Raw genomic sequence first — 19,361 nt, 5'->3', positions numbered from 1 at the left:
GCTCATTTCACACATAGCAGAAGGAACCTCGAGAGCAGCATGTTCAGGCATTTCCATAAGGAGGCACACCTGGATGTGCTTATGTGATTTTGTGGAGCCCTTGAAGTCTTTGTTCATCAGTGCTCCTTTTGACAACATGTCTTTGTTTGATGCCATTGTAAAAGATACATGATCCAGGTGTGAGAAGGATGGAAAAACCCTATCTGCTGTGGGCATACATTTTTCCACACCTCAAAGGTCCTTTTCCAGGAATCAGGACGTAGTAGGAAAATGAGGTTCAAGAAGTCCCAGGGACCTTTCCAAGATACATGTGGAGGAGGTTTCCCCATGGGTAGAGGGGAACTTGAGATGCAGCCGCCTTGGCAGAGGTGGCAGGCAAAATCAAGGGTCCAGAGAAACGTTGTTTGACAGATCCTTCCAGCTGTCCTTAAAGGAAGCCCAATTGCCTTTCTCTGGAGGCAGTTGAGGGTTGGTTATTCCTGCACTGAAGAGCCTGGCTAGAAGTAACAAAAAATATTTGGGTGCAGAGGCTATGTAATACCCTTTTCCCTTCTTTCTCCCACTTCCAGAAAAAAAACAGATGTCCCACCCAGTCAGAGGGAACAGGCAGCAATTCGAGTACAAAGGATGCTAGAAGAGAGAGTCATACAACAGGTTCCCCCAGTCCAGATAGAATTTGGAACTTACTCAAGATGCTTGTTAGTGCCAAAGAAAACAGGGGACTGAAGACCAGTCTTGGATCTCAGCAACTTAAACAAGTCAGTTCGATGCACCAAGTTCCAGATGGTCACAGTTCAGTCCATTCTTCCCTTTTTGGGAAAGGACGACTGGATGTGCTTAACAAACCTTCAGTATGCGTACTGTCACATAAAGATGAACAGGCGATCCAGAAGGGTCTTGTCCTTCCGGCTGGGAACCAGTCTTTATCAATTCAGAGCCCCCAGGGTGTTTACCAAGTGCATGGCAGTAATAGCAGTTAACTTGGGACTGCAGGAATTCCGGATGTTTCCATATCTAGACGTCTGTCTTATTTCTGCCTTGACCAGGCATCAGCTGTTAAAGGCAAGAGACCAGGTTCTCAAGACATGCTGTCTTCTGGGGAGAACCATAAACGATGAAAAATCTCATCTAGAACCAACTCAAAGTTTAGAATTCTTAGGAACCATACTCAGCACAAATTCAAACATAGCTTCACCTTTCTCCCTTCAGAGTTCAAATATACGATCACAGATGAAAGAGATAATCTATAGTGCCAAGATTTTGACTGCTTGGTCCTTCAAGCTCTAGGATCTGTGGCAGCGGCAGTAACACTAGCACCATTGGCCAGATTTTACATGAAAATTATTTAGTTAATGCTAGCCATGCAATGGTCAGTACTTTGTCAACCCATATCTACTCCGATAGGAATCACCCACATGTGCAAGAGGGATCTCGTGTGGTGGATTCAATCAGTACTAAAACCAGAACAGATCGAAGAATGCACAAATCCTTAACAGCACACTATGCTTTAATGAACGACGGCTCTTCAGTCCATCAAAAGGGAAAATACATAAGGCGACTCTTCAGTCCACCAGTAAAACACATCACATTAACGCAATTCAACACGCACACTGCATTTTCGTTTCGAAGAACTTCATCAGATGGAGACAAATGCATACATTTTAGTGTCTTTTCATACAACTCTATTAGTAATTCTGTATTTCTTTACACAAAAAAAAAATCTTTCTTATCACTCTGTTTTAGCCATGTTCTAGAAAAAGCCTGTGGCTTTATCAGTTCTTAGTTTTCCCAAACACAAAGCATATTGGTCCTGACTTTACAGATCCTACTTTTCCTGATAAAAAGATAAGGCAGAAAGTGTTTTACCCTGAAATCGGTGTATCTTTTTTTTATCAGGAAAAGTAGGATCTGTAAAGTCAGGACCAATATGCTTTGTGTTTGGGAAAACTAAGAACTGATAAAGCCACGGGCTTTTTCTAGAACATGGCTAAAACAGAGTGATAAGAAAGATTTTTTTTTTTGTGTAAAGAAATACATAATTACTAATAGAGTTATGTGAAAAGACACTAAAATGTATGCATTTGTCTCCATCTGATGAAGTTCTTCGAAACGAAAACGCAGTGTGTGTTGAATTGCGTTAATGTGATGTGTTTTACTGGTGGACTGAAGAGTCGCTTTATGTATTTTCCTTTTTGATGGACTGAAGAGTTGTCGTTCATTAAAGCATAGTGTGCTGTTAAGGATTTGTGCCTTCTTCGATCTGTTCTGGTTTTAGTACTGGTTGGTTGGTTTTCGGAACAGTGATTCTTTTTTGTTTTGGTGGATTCAGTCAGATCAAGTTCCCCAAGGCCATACATTCATTTTCCCTCAGCCCAAGACCATAGTGACCACAGGCACTTCCCAGTTGGGGTGTGGGGGGGGGGTACTTCTTGTGGAATCTGTCCAAGGCACTTGGTCCCCCGAAGAGCCCAACTTGCATATCAGTGTCTTAGAGATGAGAGCACTGCTTTTAATGTTGCAGGCCTTTCAGGATGCTCTCTCTTTGGGGATGATTGTAATTCAAACAGACAATATGTTAATAGTTTGGCAAATCAACAAACAGGGAGGGACCCAATCTTACCCCTTTTGTTGAGAAGCGCTCGGTGTGGCAATGGGTGATCTCATACAGCTGCTTTCTAATAGTAGCAGATGTTCCAGGGAAGTTCAGCGTGATAACAGACAAATTGAGCAGGTGCATTCTTCTACCTCACTAGTGGTTTCTCAGCAAGAATGTGACAAATAGGATTTTACATCAGTGGGGCCAGGCTTTCTGAGATCTTTTTGAGTCTCCCCTAAATAACAACTGCAGCAGGTACTTTCCCCCTGTGGGGGGATTGGGACATTCACCTAGGGATGCTCTAATTCATGATTGACCCCCAGTCTACTATATGCCTATCTACTTATCCCAGCTGGCTCTTGAGCTTCCTCTGGTGAAAGTTTCTTCATTTTCCGTTTGTCTTATAATTTGGGGTAGTTACTTTTATAGTTCAAATTTAGTTGAATCCTTTCTCTTTTAGCATGGTTTCTCTTCAGCTAGTCCTCTCTCTTTCCCCCTCTCCTTTTCCAAAAAAAAAAAAAAAAAAACTATTTCTCCTTATTGTTTTTTTTTTTTATGATGTCTGAGAAACCCCAAGGTTTTAAAACATGCGCTTCCTGTAGGCAGAAGATTCCCTTGTTTGACACCCAGAGTGTGTGTGTTTATTGCTTGGGGCCTTCTCATCTTGAGGCCCCTTGCAAGATTTGTCAGGCCTTCCACCCATGGGCTCTGGTGAGACAGAAGGGAGTATGCTGGTCCTTAAAGGCTTGTAGCCTCCTTCCGCCATCAACATCAGGGGCTCAACCTCCTCCTAAGAAGCCTAATTTCTTCCAGAAGAGCAGGAAGCACTGTCCTGCGTGTTTGTCCCCGAAGCCACCTAAAAAGGCTCCAAAGATGTCAGACCCGACTCATTCGGCACTAAGCTTGGTTCCAACCTTTTCTCCTCCGCCTCGGTCATCTTCTATTGTCAGGAATTTGCCACTGACTCATGCTTTATTGGTGCCCAGCTTGGCTCCGGCAGTACAGGTTCCAAGACCCTCAGTCCTGATCTCCCAAGAGATCCTCGAGACCTTCGTCATCAGCATCTTCCAGGTCTTCCCGAAGCCTTTCCTACAAGGACGTCTGCAGAATGATGCAGCAATTCCTTGTGACCCAGATTCAGATGGGGCTTGTTTCTGCTCTCTGCACATCCAGATCCATGAGAGGTTCACCATTCTGAACTTTGGCTCCTTCTCCAATCCGCCCCTTGATTTCGGAGTCTTCAGTGCCGAGGCATTAGAGCTGATAGAGATCTCCTCTTCACCTCGGTTTCCCCGACCCAGTCTGCTCTGATGGCTTTGGTGCTGTGTGCGTCTTGGAGCCATAGTGTCGAGGTTGGTTCCGGGGGATAACTTCCACTCCGAAGCTTTTGGAGTCTCTGCTTCCCCATGGAGCTTCAACCTTTGATAGCTTGACTCCGACTCCACCTTCAAAGCAGGAGGCTCGAGCTCTCCGTGAGGTGTCTGCTCCAGTGTCTTTGGCCCGATGGGACAGCTGTTAGTGGTTCAGAGCCCTTCGGCTTTTGAAGTGGTGGAGGGGTTCTCCCCCATCCAGGTAGACCCTTGGTGCTCTCTGCCACTGTACCTCCCCCCATCCATAGTGGTCTGGTGCCCAAGGCCTCAGTTCTGCAGCATGGACAGCTGGTCCCCCAAAGCCTACACACTCTCCCTATGACGGAACCCCAAGCATCTTCCATTACCTCCCCCAGAGCATCCCACCGAGGAGGTCCCTCGGAAGAGGCTATATAAAAGGAGACGCACTGATTCCCCTACGGAATCAGTTACCATGGACACAAATTTCAAGGAAGGGAAAGGGTCCCCAAAGTCACCACCTGATGACGTCTCCTTTGGAGACATTTTAGAAATCCTGCGCCAGAGGGGTGGTGGGTCAGCCCTAAACCCTTCCCCAGAGGAACTGGTGCTGTGGGAGGCTACCTGGGTGTCGTCGTCCCCCCCAGCCGACCCACTGATCCAGTTTGTGTCTTCCAGGGCTTGGATGGAACCAGACATAGTAGAATCAATCCCAAAAAGAGCAGACAAGATTCTCAGCACCCCACAGATAAGTTGTTTTGGGCCAAGGATATCCCTGTAGATGCCATGTTTGTCACGGCAGTCACCAAGAAGGAGCTTGCCCAGGAGAGTTCCTCTGTCCATCCCTTAAATAGAGAATCCCAGGACAGACATGACAAAAAGAGTTTAGGCCTCTTCCACATTCATCTTGAGGGTGTTAAACTACTTGTCTCACTTTTCGAGGCTACAAAGGGATTTAGTAAAGGAACTTTTTAGATTAACCCCAGGATCCATGTCTGCCGAGGATCAGAAAACCTTTTTTCAGACTGGCCACTCTACAGTCACTAGCCATTGCATCCATGAAGTTGATTTCCCACGCTGCAGAGGGTACCTCAAGGGCTGCTGGTTCAGGCATTGCCATGAGGTGTCATGCTTGGATGAGACTGTGTGATTTTGAGGAGCCTTTCAAACAAGCCTTTATTGACACCCCCTGTGATGGCTCCACCTTATTTGGGCCAACTGTTCGTGAGATTGTCTCCCGGTGTGAGAAGGATGGAAAGACCTTGTCTGCCATCGGAATACGTTTCTGTATCCACACAAAGGACCTTCTCTAGGAACTTGCGTTGGAGTAAGAAAATGTGGTTTTGAAGGTCGCAGGGCCCTTTTCTGGACACTTGGGGGAAAATATTCCCCCCAGGGCAGGGGTGGGGGAAATAATCCAAATGGAAGACACTGCCTATGAGGCCGAGGGGGTCTGCAAAATCAGGGGTCGTGGGGAAACTTTCAGGACAAGCTCTTCCAGCGATCCTGAACAGTTGGCTGCCTGTCCTGATTCTCCTTACACCTAGAAACCTGGGAGGCCATTAGATGTAACAAGTAGGTGCTAAGGATCATATCCAGAGGATACTTCATTCCCTTTCTGGAAATTCCCATGAAAAAAAGTTACCTTCTCGATGTTGCACTGAATCAAAGGGAGGATGTGGCCCATGAAATGAAAAAGCTTTTACAAAAAGAGTCATCCAAGAGGTCCCCTCCAATCAAGTCAGATCGGGCTTTTACTCCGGATTCATTTTGGTACTCAGAAATACAAGGGACTTGAGACCTATTTTGGATCTGACCTCTCTGAACAAATCAATAAAGCACACCAAGTTCAGGATGGTCACAATCCAGGCCATCCTGCCTCTCTTGAAGGTTAATGAATGGATGTGCTCTGTGGGCCTGAAGGACGTACATGTACTACCATAAAGAAATGGACAGACGTCCCAGACAATTCCTACATTTTAGGCTTGGAGCTAGTCATTAACAGTTCAGGTCACACCCGTTTCATCTCACCACATCTGCCAGGTTGTTCACCAAATGCTTGACAGTGGTGGCAGTGCATCTCAAATTGCAGGGCTACCAGATTTTTCTGTATCTGGATGACTGGCTTCTGAATGCTGTAACCAGGCATCTATTCATTCAAACCAGAGATTACTTACTACAACTGGCCCCAGCTCTAGGGATAACTGTCAGCATGCAGAAATCTCATTTGGATCCGGTTCAGGTTGTAGATTTCACTGGGGCTCGTCTGAATACAAGGATATCCTGTGCTTATCTGAAGTAAGACAGGGTAACGAATCCAAGTAGTCATATCAGACAAACTCTAACCATATCTCAGCCTCCAGCCAGTTTAGTTCTCAGGGCATTGGGTTTGATGGTGGCTGTGATAACTCTCCTACACATGGATCGTTTCCACATGAGGCTATTGCAGTGCACGTTAGCAATTCACTAGTCACTACTTAGGAATCCTCTCTGCTTTGGTGGACAATTCACAGATGTTACTCAAGGGTGTCCATTCATCCTTCCATCCCCAAAAGCCATGTTGACCACAGACGCTTCCCAGCTAATGTGGGGGGGTAGCATTATCTGGGTTGAACAGTTCAAGGCACGTGGATGGCCCAGGAGACCAAGTTACCATATCAGTGTACTGGAGATGAGAGCGGTTCTTCTAGCGTTGCAAGAACTCAACAGCTTTCTTCCTCTAGAGACTATTGCAGTTCAAACGGACAACATATCAGTAGTTTGGTACTTCAACAAACAGGAAGGAACCAGGTCCTACTCCCATGTCAAGAGGCGATGAGGGTTTGGCAGTGGGTGATCTCTACCAATCGCTTTCTGGTAGCAATGCACATTCTGGTGGAGTCCAACATATTAGCAGAATGGCTTAGTCGAGTTTTGCTGACGCCTCATGAGCTGTCTCTGAATCAGCTGATGGCAGACATGATCTGTTTGCATACTCTTTCAACAACAAAAGCAGCAAGTACTTTGCCTGGATCCCTCCTCGGGGATAGTCATCGAGGAATGCTCTTGTCCATGCTTGGCCCTCCACTTTTCTCTATGCCTTTACTCGTATACCACTAATTCCCAGGTTCTTACAGAAAGCTTTCAGGTTGCAGAGCAAAGTTATCCTCATTGCTCCCTTTTGGCCTCAACAAACTTGGTTCACCTTTCTTTGGTCTTATCTGGTTTGCCCTCCTATGAGGTTGGATCCAGTCCCAGATCTGCCCTCGCCCATTAGGGCATCCCCATCCAGACATACAGGGCCTGAAGCTAACCACATGGTTTCTCCACTTCTGATGATGGCAAGATAACCCAGGCTTTCTTCCCCTGTTCGAGAGATTTTGGTCTCCTCACATAGGTCTTTGATACGTAAGGTTTATAAAAGCAAGTGGAAAAGATTTTCTATTTGGGCTGAACAAACACAAATAGATCCCTTTACAGCACCAGTTGCCACCGTTCTTGACTTTTTGGCTTCTCTTTTCAGTGATGAGGCTAGTTGTTCCACCATCAAAGTCCATTTAGCAGCCATATCCAATTTTCATGTTAGCTTGGATTCCTTATCCCTTGCTGCTTCTAAGCTTTGTAAAACATTCCTTAGGGGCACTTTCTTACTCCAGCCTCCAGTGATAAGATCCTACTCCACCTTGGGATTTAGCTATGATTTTGTAAGCCTTGGTCCACTTGCCCTTTGAGCGTCCAGCTACTGTGGATTTGAAATTCCTTTTTTGGAAAACTTTTTCTAATAGCCATCACGTCTGCAAGAAGAGTGTTTGAACTTCATGCCCTTTCTTCAAAATTTCCATATTTGATTTTTCATAAGGATAGAGTTGTGTACTAATCCTTCGTTTTTATGCAAGGTGGCTAAGGAATGGAACATTAATCAGTCCATCAGTCTTCCAGTCTTTTTTTTCCCCGAATTATCAAAACATGGGTGAATATATGCTCTACATTTGCTTGATGTTCATAGAAAGCTTTGTTTTTATTTACACAGAACCAAGCCCTGTACGAAGTCTGATCAGCTTTTCATATCTTTTTCTGTAGCAAAAAGAGTTGAACCTATTACCAAAGTCTCACTAGCTAGATAATTGAACGACTGTAGTACATTTTATTTACTCTTCCAAAAACATTCCCTTGTCAGGACAAATTAAGGCCCACTCTGGAAGATCCATGGCTACTTTTCAGGCTTTTTGGTCTAGAGTTTCTAGCAAGGAAATTTGCACTGCAGCTACTTGATCTAATCCCCCACATGTTTATTACGCATTACAAATTGGACATCCTATCCAGGATTAGAAGTGCTTTTGGCTCTGCCTTGCTTTGAAATATCCTTCCATAAGGGCCACCCTGAATCTTAGTGGTTGGGGAATCTGTCCCACAGTTTAATGAAATGAAGAGGGCAACATCAGACAACGAAGTTATGTTCTTACCATAATGTTTCATCTGCGTTGTCCATCTTCATTTCCATTAACCTTACCACCCCCCCACCCCCATTCCACTATCCAAGTCTTTGGAAAGCTTGGTTGAATGTTCAAAGGAATGTCGATTCCTTATGTTGAGCCCCTGATGTTACTTAGTTTGTAGAGTTGTGTAATTTCTGTAGTGTAAAATATGTTTATGTGCTATGCCTTTCTGGCAAACTTGATCTGTGGTATGTTTTGGGAGCGGGGCGTTGTGGGTTTAGGGAGATGTTCAAGCCAGGAAGCTCAAGCTGTAAAAAAGTGACTGATCCGTTCCAAGGATTGGAACCACTACCCACAGGTTAATGGAAATGAAGATGAACAACACAGGTGGAACATTATGGTAAGAACATACAGTGGATATAAAAAGTGTACACAACCCTGTTAAAATGCCAGGTTTCTGTAATATAAAACACGAGACCACAATAAATCATTTCAAAACTTTTCCCACCTTTAATGTGATCTAATGACCTGTACAATTCAATTGAAAAACAAACAAATCTGTTAAGGGAAAATGTATAAAAAATAAAAAAAAGTACAATAAGCTGGTTGCATAAGTGTGCACACCCATAAACTAATACTTTGTTGAAGTACCTTTTGATTTAATTACAGCATTCATTCTTTTTGGATAGGAGTCTATCAGCATGGCAGTATTTGTCCACTCTTCCTCGCAAAAGCACTCCAAATCTGTCAGATTGCGAGGGTATCTCTTGTGCTCAGCCCTCTTCAGGTCACCCCACAAATTTTCTATTGGATTTAGGTGTGGGCTCTGGCTGGGCCATTCCAAAACTTTATTTTTCTTCTGGTGAAACCATTCTTTTGTTGATTTGGTTGTAAGCTTGTGGTCATTGTCGTGCTGAAAGATGAAATTCCTCTTCATTTTCAGAGCTTTCTAGCAGATGCCTGAAGGGTTGGGGCCAAAAGTGACTGGTATTTGGGATTGTTCATAATTCCCTCCACCTTGATTAAAGCCCCAGTTCCAGCTGAAGAAGCCCATCCCTAAGCATGATACTGCCACCACCGTGCTTCACCGTGAGGATGATGCTCTTTTAGTGATGCAAAGTGCTGTTTTTGCGCCAAACGTACCTTTTGGAATTGTGGCCGAAAAGTTCAACTTTCGTGTCATCAGACCATAACACATTTTCCCACATGCTTTTTGGAGACTTGATGTATTGTTTTGCAAATTTTAGCCAGGCCTGGATGTTTAAAGGCTTTTGTCTTGAAACCCTGCCCCTTAGTCCAGACATTTGGGGAATACGAGAGATGTTGTCACATGTAGTCCGCAACCAGTACTTGCCAGAAATTCCTACAGCTCCTCCAGTGTTGCTGTAGGTCTCTTGGCAGCCTCCCTGACCAGTTTTTGTCTTGTCTTTTCATCAGTTTTGAGGGCACGTCCAGTTCTTTCCAATGTCACTGTTGTCCCATATTTTCTCCACTTTTTGAAGACCTTCTTCACTGTGTTCCATGGCATATCCAGTGCTGTGGAAATTTTTTTGTACCCTTCCCCTGACTGATACCTTTCAACAATGAGATCCTTTTGATGCTTTGTAAGCTCTCTGCGAACCATGGCTTTTACTGTAGCAGACAACTGAGTAAATGTCAGTAAAATCCTACTAGAACCGCTGAACTTTACTTGGGGTTAATCAGAGTCTCTCTAATTGATGGCAGGTGTGTACCCAAGAAGACTGAATGCTCAAATTAAATCAAAAGGTGCTTCACCAAAGTATTAGTTTAAGGGTGTGCACACTTGTGCAACCAGCTTATCATACGTTTTTTTTTTCCCCCTAACAGATTTGTTTGTTTTTCAATTGAATTATGCAGGTTATAGGTCACATTAAAGGTGGGAAAAGTTTTGAAATGATTTATTGTGATCTAATTTTTTTATATCACAAAAACTTGGTATTTTAACCGAGATGTGTAAATATTTTATATCCATTGTAACCTTTTCCTAGGCTGTGTTTGTCTGTTCTCACCATGGAAAAGATCCTTCCCTCTCCCAAGAATGCTAAGGCACACTATTAGAGCAGTGGCTATGTTGGGGACTTTCAGCTCTTCTAGAGGCAACAACTTTTGTCCTTACTGCAAACTTTCACTAAATAGTAGAATGCTGATTCTTTTTCCAGAGACTGAACAAACTTTGTTTGATATGATTTTTTTGGGTCTTCTAGACTCTGGTCCTGCATCCTCAACTCTTTGTAAATTTTGGTTATGATTAGATGCAGCTTTGTGCTACTAGAACAGTGGTCTAATGATGGACATAGTACAGTTAAGTACACCTACCATAATAATAAATATTTAAATAGATCACTGTTGCAGTACTAACATCCCCCCGTTCTCCTTTTTCTCTTATTTTTATTTATTTTCCTAAGCAGTTGTCCCCTGGCTGGGATGGGGTCCTCCTTCATCCCTCTTTCTGCTGTGACATAGGATTGGGAATTTGAATTTGCTATTTTTTCCTGTTTTAACCTCCCTTTGTTAGAGGCAAGAAAGCTCTGAATGTTGGCATCTATACACCCACTTTTATACGGGCACACTGTTGTGCTCCAGTGGTCCAGTTGTTGTAAAGTGTGTGAGCAAGGTACCCAAAAGCTTTTGTATGTTGGCTGGATCATTTAGCCGGGATCATTAATGTCACATGTGGGCCAGGAATTCCTTTATGTAGAATAATATGTATTTCAGTAACTGACTGTTGTGCCATGGCCACATGATGCTCCTCAGGCAGATGACTTTCTTGCTGTTTTGTAAATCTTTTATTAATGCTTAAGGAAATAACTGTTTCTTGAACAATCACTGCAGCATAGTTAAGACCATTGAATGCAGGTACAGTATCTGTTACTTGTAAATACATAATCATTATTTAGCAGAACTCACTCCTAAATGGTCAGAAACATTCATACTTCTACCACAAGAGAATCTGCATCACCAGTGGAGGCCATTCTTCCTTGCGTTTTGGTTTGTATTCTTGCTATTGAATGAGACACCCAGGCAGTATTAACACATCTGACATTGAGCTCTGGGGACCAGTGCATTCACCTCAAATGGATATTGCCAGCTTGTAGTCTCTACTCTGTACATGCAGCCAACATTGTGTCTAAGCTTAAACCGAAGCTTGTTAGGGAATTCCAAATGAAGGTCAGAAACTCGAACAAAATGCTTGGTTCAGTACAAGCTGTGTTTATTCAATACAAGTAGTGTAAAAGCCACAAGTCATATACGTTTTCGAAAACAAGCTTCGGTTTTGGTTTTAGTCTCTTTGGGCTTGTTTTTCCATCAGTTTATTGGGTTTCAGTTTATTGTGTCTAAGCTTGCTTAGCCCATTAGTCGCAGATAATTTTAATGGTAAATGCCTGTCACAAAACTGTTCATTTTATCTTATTTCTGCACAAACAGGCCTCTTCTGGTGTGTACTTTGTTTAAAAAGAAATATGAATAAATCATTTGGTAAACAAAAGCTAATATGGTATGATCTGAACATTAAGTAATAAGCAGATGTTCATCGTGTTACACTGCTGCAGTCATCACACTTGGGTTATCCTGCCATCAGGCGGTCCCGCAGTCGGCCAGAGTTCCAAAGTCTTGGTCTGGCGTCGGTTGCTGTCGCTTCTTCCCTGACGTCAGTGCGCCAGGGGTATACAAGATGCATCCAATGCCATTTTCTTCAGCCTTTCTTGCCGTGCGGTGCCCGAAGCAGAAGCAGTTCGCAAGTGCCGGTCGGCCGACTGCTGAGATTTTCGAAGTCGAATTTCAGATCCGAAGTTTTCAATAAAGCTAAGTACCCCATTGGGGAAACTTTTTTCTTGCCTCAGACCGATGTCAGAAAAAGTTAATAATTGTATTTCTTGTGGAAAGCAAATACCTCATAAGGACTTCCACTCTTACTGTATTCCATGCCTAGACCCTGATCACGACGTCACTAGTTGTCGGTTTTGTGCTAGATTTAACAAACGTGCTATAAAAAGACGTTTTGATTTTGCTTTGCACTACTTTGGCCGAAAGTTCAATTATACTATGCCGTCGAATCAACCGATGACCGCAATACCGAAAAAACGCAAGGAAGAGGATAAAAACAGACATCCGAGGTCCAAAACCGACGACGAAACCTCTTCTAGGCCAGCCGCTGGTTCTCAGTGAGGCACTTTCGTAGCCCCTGACACCCACTACCTCAGAGCCGCAGGCTGCCTCAGACTCCCACGTGGAGACTAGGCCTCTGAAAACTCAAGGTATTGGGCCTACGGAAACTAATCCCTCAGATGGGTCCGGAGCCGCTGAGCAGGCATTGGCTTCTGAGGGTGTTTTCAGACCTTCACAACTTACCATTAAAACAACAGCCTAGACAAAAGTATCACTAAAGACAAGTACAGCATTCTCCTGGACAAACCTCCATGCCTAAGAAACAGATGCTTAAAATGGCCGAAGACCACATTACTCTAATCAGGGGTTCCCATCCCCCTCCTGAGAAAAGGCCTAGGCAGGAATACAGACTACAATTCCTCTGATCAGGTTTCCATTTCCTCTGATTCCTCTTCAGACCAGGGGTACTGTCTACCCCCCTATGAGGACTCTGATGCTGAAGAATCTATCCCTTCAGCCTCTCCTCCTGAGGATTATTCTTTTGGGGAAACTTTACATACCATGAGGGAGCATTTCCATTGGGAAAGTCAGGATTACTCAGTATCTAAGAAAAGGCTCAGAGATTTCCTTTTATTGCCTCAGCACAGGGTCCTGGCTATTCTGCCTATTCTAGATATTGTGGATGATGTGTTCTCTGAATCCAGCTTATCTCCCGATTCCTTGCCGCCTGCACCAGCCAAGCCAGATAGGTACTACAGAGTCCCTGACTCTCACAAGTTTCTTTATAAAAACCCTTCTGCTGATCCAGAAACTATTTCCCAGGGTCCAAAAGGGATTAAGGCTTCCATTTCAAAAAATCCAGTACCCTCTGACAGAGATTCCAGAGCTTTGGATAGATGGGGGAAGAAAGTATACACTTCTGCAACTTAGCAGTAAGAGCTTTAAATTGCCAGTTTCACATGCTTAAGTACCAACAATATTTAATGGCTCAGTTAAAACAGAAAATGCTTGCAGGCTCAGAAGCTCCTGATTGTAAAGAAATGCAGGATTTATTGCATGCAGTTGAACAGGTGGGAAAACATACTCTGCAATGTGGTTTTGATTCTCTAGAGGCCTCTTGTAGAGACGCAGTTACAGGTTCAGTGATTCGAAGGCATGCTTGGTTAAAAGAACAGAGTTTACCTGATCATGTTAAGGCAAAATTATTGGATGCTCCTTTACAGCATGATACCTTGTTTGGTGTTAAGGCAGAAGAGGTGTTAAGGAAAATGGAGGATAAAGCTAAATCTATGCAGACAGTCAAGGATTTCTTACAGGTACAGCCACCGCGATTTAGCAGAAATTGGCCTACAAAAAATTGGTCCTTTCCAGTGTCACACAGGCCACAGAGAGGGAGATACAGACGCCCAAGAGGCAGATCTCAACCCCAAGGCTCAAACAGACAACGACAATGGGGCACCTCAACCCCAAAAGGAGGTGAGGACAAGTCTCAAACTTAAAGGAAACAGTGACGATGACTTTCCCCTTCGTACGCCAAGCACTTCCCTTTTGGAAGCCCCCTTGCGGGGAAAACTAGCACTTTTTTCTCAAAACTGCCAATCACCCAAGACAAATGGGTTCTGAATATTGTGTCTCAAGGTTACAGGTTCCACTTTCATACTTTACCAAGGCTAAAAAGAATGCCAGACCTGCCACAAAATCAATGGGCAAAGGCACAAAAACAAATTTCAGCCCTCATGGACATGAGAGCTATTCAGAAAGTACCACAGCAGGAACAAGGACAAGGATTTTACTCAAGACTCTTCCTGGTCCCCAGAAAGGACAAGGCCTGGAGCCCCATACTAGACCTTTCAATTCTAAATACTTATCTGGATATTCCGAAATTCAAAATGTTGACACTACAGCAGCTTCTACCCATGCTGGGCAAGAAGGCTTGGCTTGTTACTCTGGACCTCAAAGAGGCATACCTGCATGTCCCTATCAGACAAAATTGCAGAAGATACCTCAGATTCAAAGCTGGTACAATGCACTACCAATTCTCTGCACTGCCCTTTGGCTTATCTACTGCGCCCAGGGTCTTCACAAAGTGCCTGGCACCAGTAATTGCGTTTTGCAGACAAAAAGGAATTCAAATATATCCATACATGGATGACTGCTTCATTCAAGCAGAGACAACGGATATTCTTCTACAGCATCTGGCATTTGTAAAAAGGTTGCTAACTTCTCTAGGGTACACAGTAAACGAAAAGAAGTCAAAACTAGTGCTCTCACAACAGATTATATTCCTGGGTGCCAGCTTAAATACAATGGGCCAGATGACTTACCTCACGTCAGACAAACAAGTTCAACTGACTCAATATTTTCAGTTGCTGGCAAAAAAGTCCCATCTCCCTGCAAGAAAAATTCTGCAGGCCCTGGGATTCATGGCATCCTGCATACTACTAATACCATATGCCAGACTGCATATGAGGAAATTACAATGGTACCTAAAAAGTGTTTGGACTCAACACTCTCACAGTTTAGAAGCAATGATTCCCTGCCTACAACAGGAGTTTCGATGGTGGGCACAGGCATGTCACCTAAACAAGGGTCAGCCTTTTACCCAATCCACAGCCAGGCAAACTCTAACAACAGATGCTTCGGAGTATGCCTGGGGAGCACACATGGCAGGAAAATGCATTCAGGGCAAGTAGACCACAGACCAGATGCATCTTCACATCAATCAAAAAGAGATGTTGGCTGTTCAAAATGCCCTAACAGCTTTCAAGGACCTTTTGCATCCAGGACAATTATTATTAAAGACCGACAACACCATAGTAATGTGGTACATAAACAAGCAAGGGGGCACTCATTCCTACCCCCTATGCAGGCAAGCCATGACCTTGTGGAACACAGCTCTAATGTACCAAGTTCACCTGCAAGCACAATTCCTGCCAGGAGAGAAAAATACTCTGGCAGACGATCTAAGCAGAAATATCATGGACCCTCACGAATGGAAATTGAATCCACAAATCTTCAGCATAGTAACACAAAAATGGGGATGCCCAGACATAGATCTTTTTGTCTCCCCATTGAATTGTCAACTACAAAAATTTTACATAAGGACTTATCACATACAAGCATGGAAAGTGGATGCTCTTTTGTTCAGCTGGAAAAACCTAAAAGTTTATGCCTTCCTGCCTCTACTCCTAAAAGCCAGACAAGAGAAACCACAGATGGTCCTGATTGCTCCAGACTTGGCCACGCCAGCACTGGTACCCTATCTTAAGGAACCTAGCTCAAGGCCCACCATGGATTTTGCCTCAAATTCCACACCTTCTGACTCAACAATACAATCAGATCCTGCACGGTCAGCTCAAAACCCTAAACCTGGCTGCATGGCAGATTCATTAGTCAGACAGGCAACACCTCTCTCTAAAGCGGTTATGGATGTCGTTTTGGAGGCCAGGAGGCCTAGCACCAGGAAAGCTTACTCAGAAAAATGGAAGAGATTCTGCGCCTGGAACCAGGCTCTAAGCCTTGACCTTCTTGTTCCAAACATTCCTCAGATTTTACAATACTTAACTGAGATGCTGGACAAAGGCCTATCCTTCTCATCAATTAAGATCCACGCCTCCGCCATTTCAGCACATTATAGCACGGATCATCCTTTATTCTCTCATCCCTTGCTAAAGCAGTACCTCAGAGGGGCTAAAAACATAAGACCGCCCCGGAGAGCACCAACACCAACTTGGGACCTCAACTTCATTTTGGAAAAATTGACCCTGCCACCTTCTGAGCCAGCCAATACAGCCGATCTAAAATTTTTATCATGGAAAACAGCTCTGCTCCTGGCAGTAACTTCAGCACGAAGAGTCTCAGAGCTACAGGCATTAATGGCAGTGGAACCTTTTATAATTTTTCATCAGGACAGGATTTCTTTAAGGACAAACCCTGCCTTTATGCCAAAGGTGGTATCTAGTGTGGCTCTTAACCAAACCATCCATTTGCCAACTTTTTATCCAAACCCCCAGAATAAAGGGGAGAAACTTCTGCATTCTTTGGACATACACAGGCAGCTACGCTTCTACTTGGACAAAACAAAAGCTATCAGGAAAACTGAGTAACTGTTTGTAGCATGTACTGCAGGATCACAGGGCAAGGCTATCTCAAAGCATTCAGTATCCAAAAGGATAGGACACTGTATTCATTACTGCTACACACAGCATAGAAAATCAGTCCCAAATAGCATTAGGCCACATTCCACCAGGGCTACAGCCACTTTAACGGCCTTTCTCAGAGGAGTACCTACCAAGGAAATTTTGGAGGCTGCAACTTGGAGTTCAGTGCACACCTTTACCAAGCATTACCACCTGCCTCTTTACTCTAAATCCAGAGCAGGATTTGCCACTGCAGTTCTGCAGGGCCTCATAGCCAATCTTAACTCTTTATAGACCAGCCACCAAACCTTAGCTTTGGGATTCTACCCAAGTGTGATGACTGCAGCAGTGTAACACAATGAGTATAGTACAGTTTTGTACCTACCATAAATGTAGATGTTCGAGTGTTCACACTGCTGCAGTCCAGGTTACCCTCCCTCCATCCCCTGTGAACTAGCTGGCCGTATCTATACCTTACTATCCTATACAACCTTTGTGGTGTATTTGCTTGTAACTGAAGGTATTGTTTTTATTTTATATGTATACTTGTTATTTAGCAATATGTATTGCCTACCTACTTGGGGGCACCTGACATCTGGGGCAAGAAAAACTGAAGAAAATGGCATTGGATGCATCTTATATACCCTTGGCGCACTGACGTCAGGGAAGAAGCGACAGCAACCGACTTCGGACCAAGACTTTGGAACTCTGGCCAACTGTGGGGACCGCCTGACGGCAGGATAACCCAAGACTGCAGCAGTGTGAACACTCGAACATCTACATTTATGGTAGGTACAAAACTGTACTTTAGGAAACTACCAACTTCTAAAATGAGAGTTTACTCAGCAGCAGTGTTTTCTACCACTAGCCACCAAAACTCAATTTTACACAGGCATCTTCTTGTGGTCATGCTGATTCTAAACTGCAAGGATCCCTTGTCCAGTCTGTAGTCCTTTAGTTTTTTTTTGTGTAGTAGTAGAATATGCACACTTGCTAGTAGGATTGCGACTTTTGTGCTGGTCTCTGCACTCCCCATAACACAACTAGCTTGAGCATCCCTCAGTACTAGTGCCTTCTCATCTTATACCAGTTGTTCAGCGTTTTGCATATTTTCTTGTGTGCATATGGGGTGGTAGTTTCTTCTCTGCTGCTGCTTGCAAAGAGTCATAGGATGTGAAAGTCATTATTTCTGATATAGATGTGGAATGGTATGAAAAATTTAATGAGAAGTTGTTTATAAATAAAAATACATGGATTCTTCTAGTCCTGTAGCAGTTCATTTTAAGGAACATCATGCTGTTAGTGGTTGCATCATAAATGTAGCAAAAATAGTGAACAGTATAGTTTCTTCCAGTATCTTATTCTCCTGGTCCCATCTTGAACATCAGTCATCCATGTGTCCTGACCCCATTCTACAAGACAGCCCTCATGGTTTTCGTTTAACCACTTTTGTGGTTGCACCGTATGGCAGTGTAACATGCATAGTATTCTCATTTCTCTGCCAGTGAGATCTGGGCATGGTTATCTTGGCCTGCACCATTGCATGCTGCAGCACCCATATTTGCTAGATATGAGACATGCATTGGATAAGGTAGCCTTCCTTCAGTGAGATGTGTGCCAGTGTTGGATGCGCACATACCTGATATCCCTTACCAACACCTGCATTTCTTGGATAGCCAGTCAGACTTGGTTCTTCTGAATTGTAGTTCTTGGTTTACCCTTATATGCCCTGGGTTTGGCACTTACTAGCAGGAGTTAATTTAGGAAGAATTACCTAAAGATTTAAGACAGAGGTTAAAATATACAGTGACAGTAGTTTTGCAACTTAACCTAATAGGATTAATTGTAACATTAAGTATTCAGTTGCTTGATTTTATTTAGATATCTGTTTAACTGCATTTTTTGTGCATTCCATTTTATTGTGTTGTGCTGAAGTTCATTTTTTCTCAAGTTTGGTTTAGGGTACTCTTATACTGGCATACTGTTGTCATAGTTCATATTTAGGTGGTACAGAGCTCACAATTTAAAAATGAGGATTCTGTTTACATTTCATGGGTACATTCTTTCAGCTTGAACAAGAAAGGAGGGAGGCAGAGCGTCGGGTAAAAAAGGAGGAAGAAGAAAGAAAACTACAAGAGGAGATGCGTCAAAAACAGCAGAAGGAAGAGCTGAAACGGAGGGAAGAGGAACTTGCCCATCGAAAACAGGTATGTAACAGTTTTTGAGATGCAGTAGTAAGCAAGAGTAGATTGTCTCTTATTTGGATGGTATGGCTGAAAGTTGGCAAAAAACAGGGGTGCCTGTCTAATTCAAATGGGAGAGAAATGTCAGAAGTGCAAGAGTGAAGTCATATTTCTAAGTAAAAGTTTTTTTTTCTTTCTTAGAATGTGTTAGTGAAAGATAGTTTAATTCGTAGGATTTACAGTTTATAATTGCCCACATTCGAAAGAGAGGGCAGAATGGAAGTTGCTTTTATATAGCTACAGGCATAGGCAGTGTTATTTATAGGCATCAGAGCTGCAATATAATTTCTTAATCGTGGGCATTAACTGCAGTTGGAGAGCCACCTTTCCAGTTTGTGTTTTTAGACATACCCTCTGCTGAGCGCATCGATACTATGTTGAATTGTGTATGGTTAAAAAGGAGAGTAGTTTTTGCCATTTTCTGGATTTTTTTTTTTTATTATTACTTATTGAAAAGCAATTGTTAAGCCATCTGTCCACTGGCTATTCATAGTCAACCAACAGAGCAATAG

General features: G+C 43.4%; 1 protein-coding gene across 9 annotated transcripts in view; it reads left to right on the top strand.

The window, feature by feature from the left end:
• The window catches only part of GIGYF2 (GRB10 interacting GYF protein 2), a 2,932,407-nt gene that overhangs the window by 2,188,336 nt on the left and 724,710 nt on the right, over nt 1–19,361 (top strand). For all 9 annotated transcript variants that reach the window (XM_044070588.1, XM_044070589.1, XM_044070593.1 and 6 more), the window contains one exon: nt 18,676–18,813. In XM_044070588.1, coding sequence (XP_043926523.1) covers nt 18,676–18,813 — 138 coding nt within the window. The remainder of the gene's footprint in view (nt 1–18,675; nt 18,814–19,361) is intronic.

The sequence above is a fragment of the Protopterus annectens genome, chromosome 4.part1 (genome assembly GCF_019279795.1).
Source record: "Protopterus annectens isolate FY-2018-M chromosome 4.part1, PAN1.0, whole genome shotgun sequence".
NCBI classification, from domain to species: Eukaryota; Metazoa; Chordata; order Ceratodontiformes; family Protopteridae; genus Protopterus; species Protopterus annectens.
The sequence above is the reverse complement of the archived record's forward strand: the minus strand, read 5'-3'. Positions and strand labels throughout refer to the sequence as shown.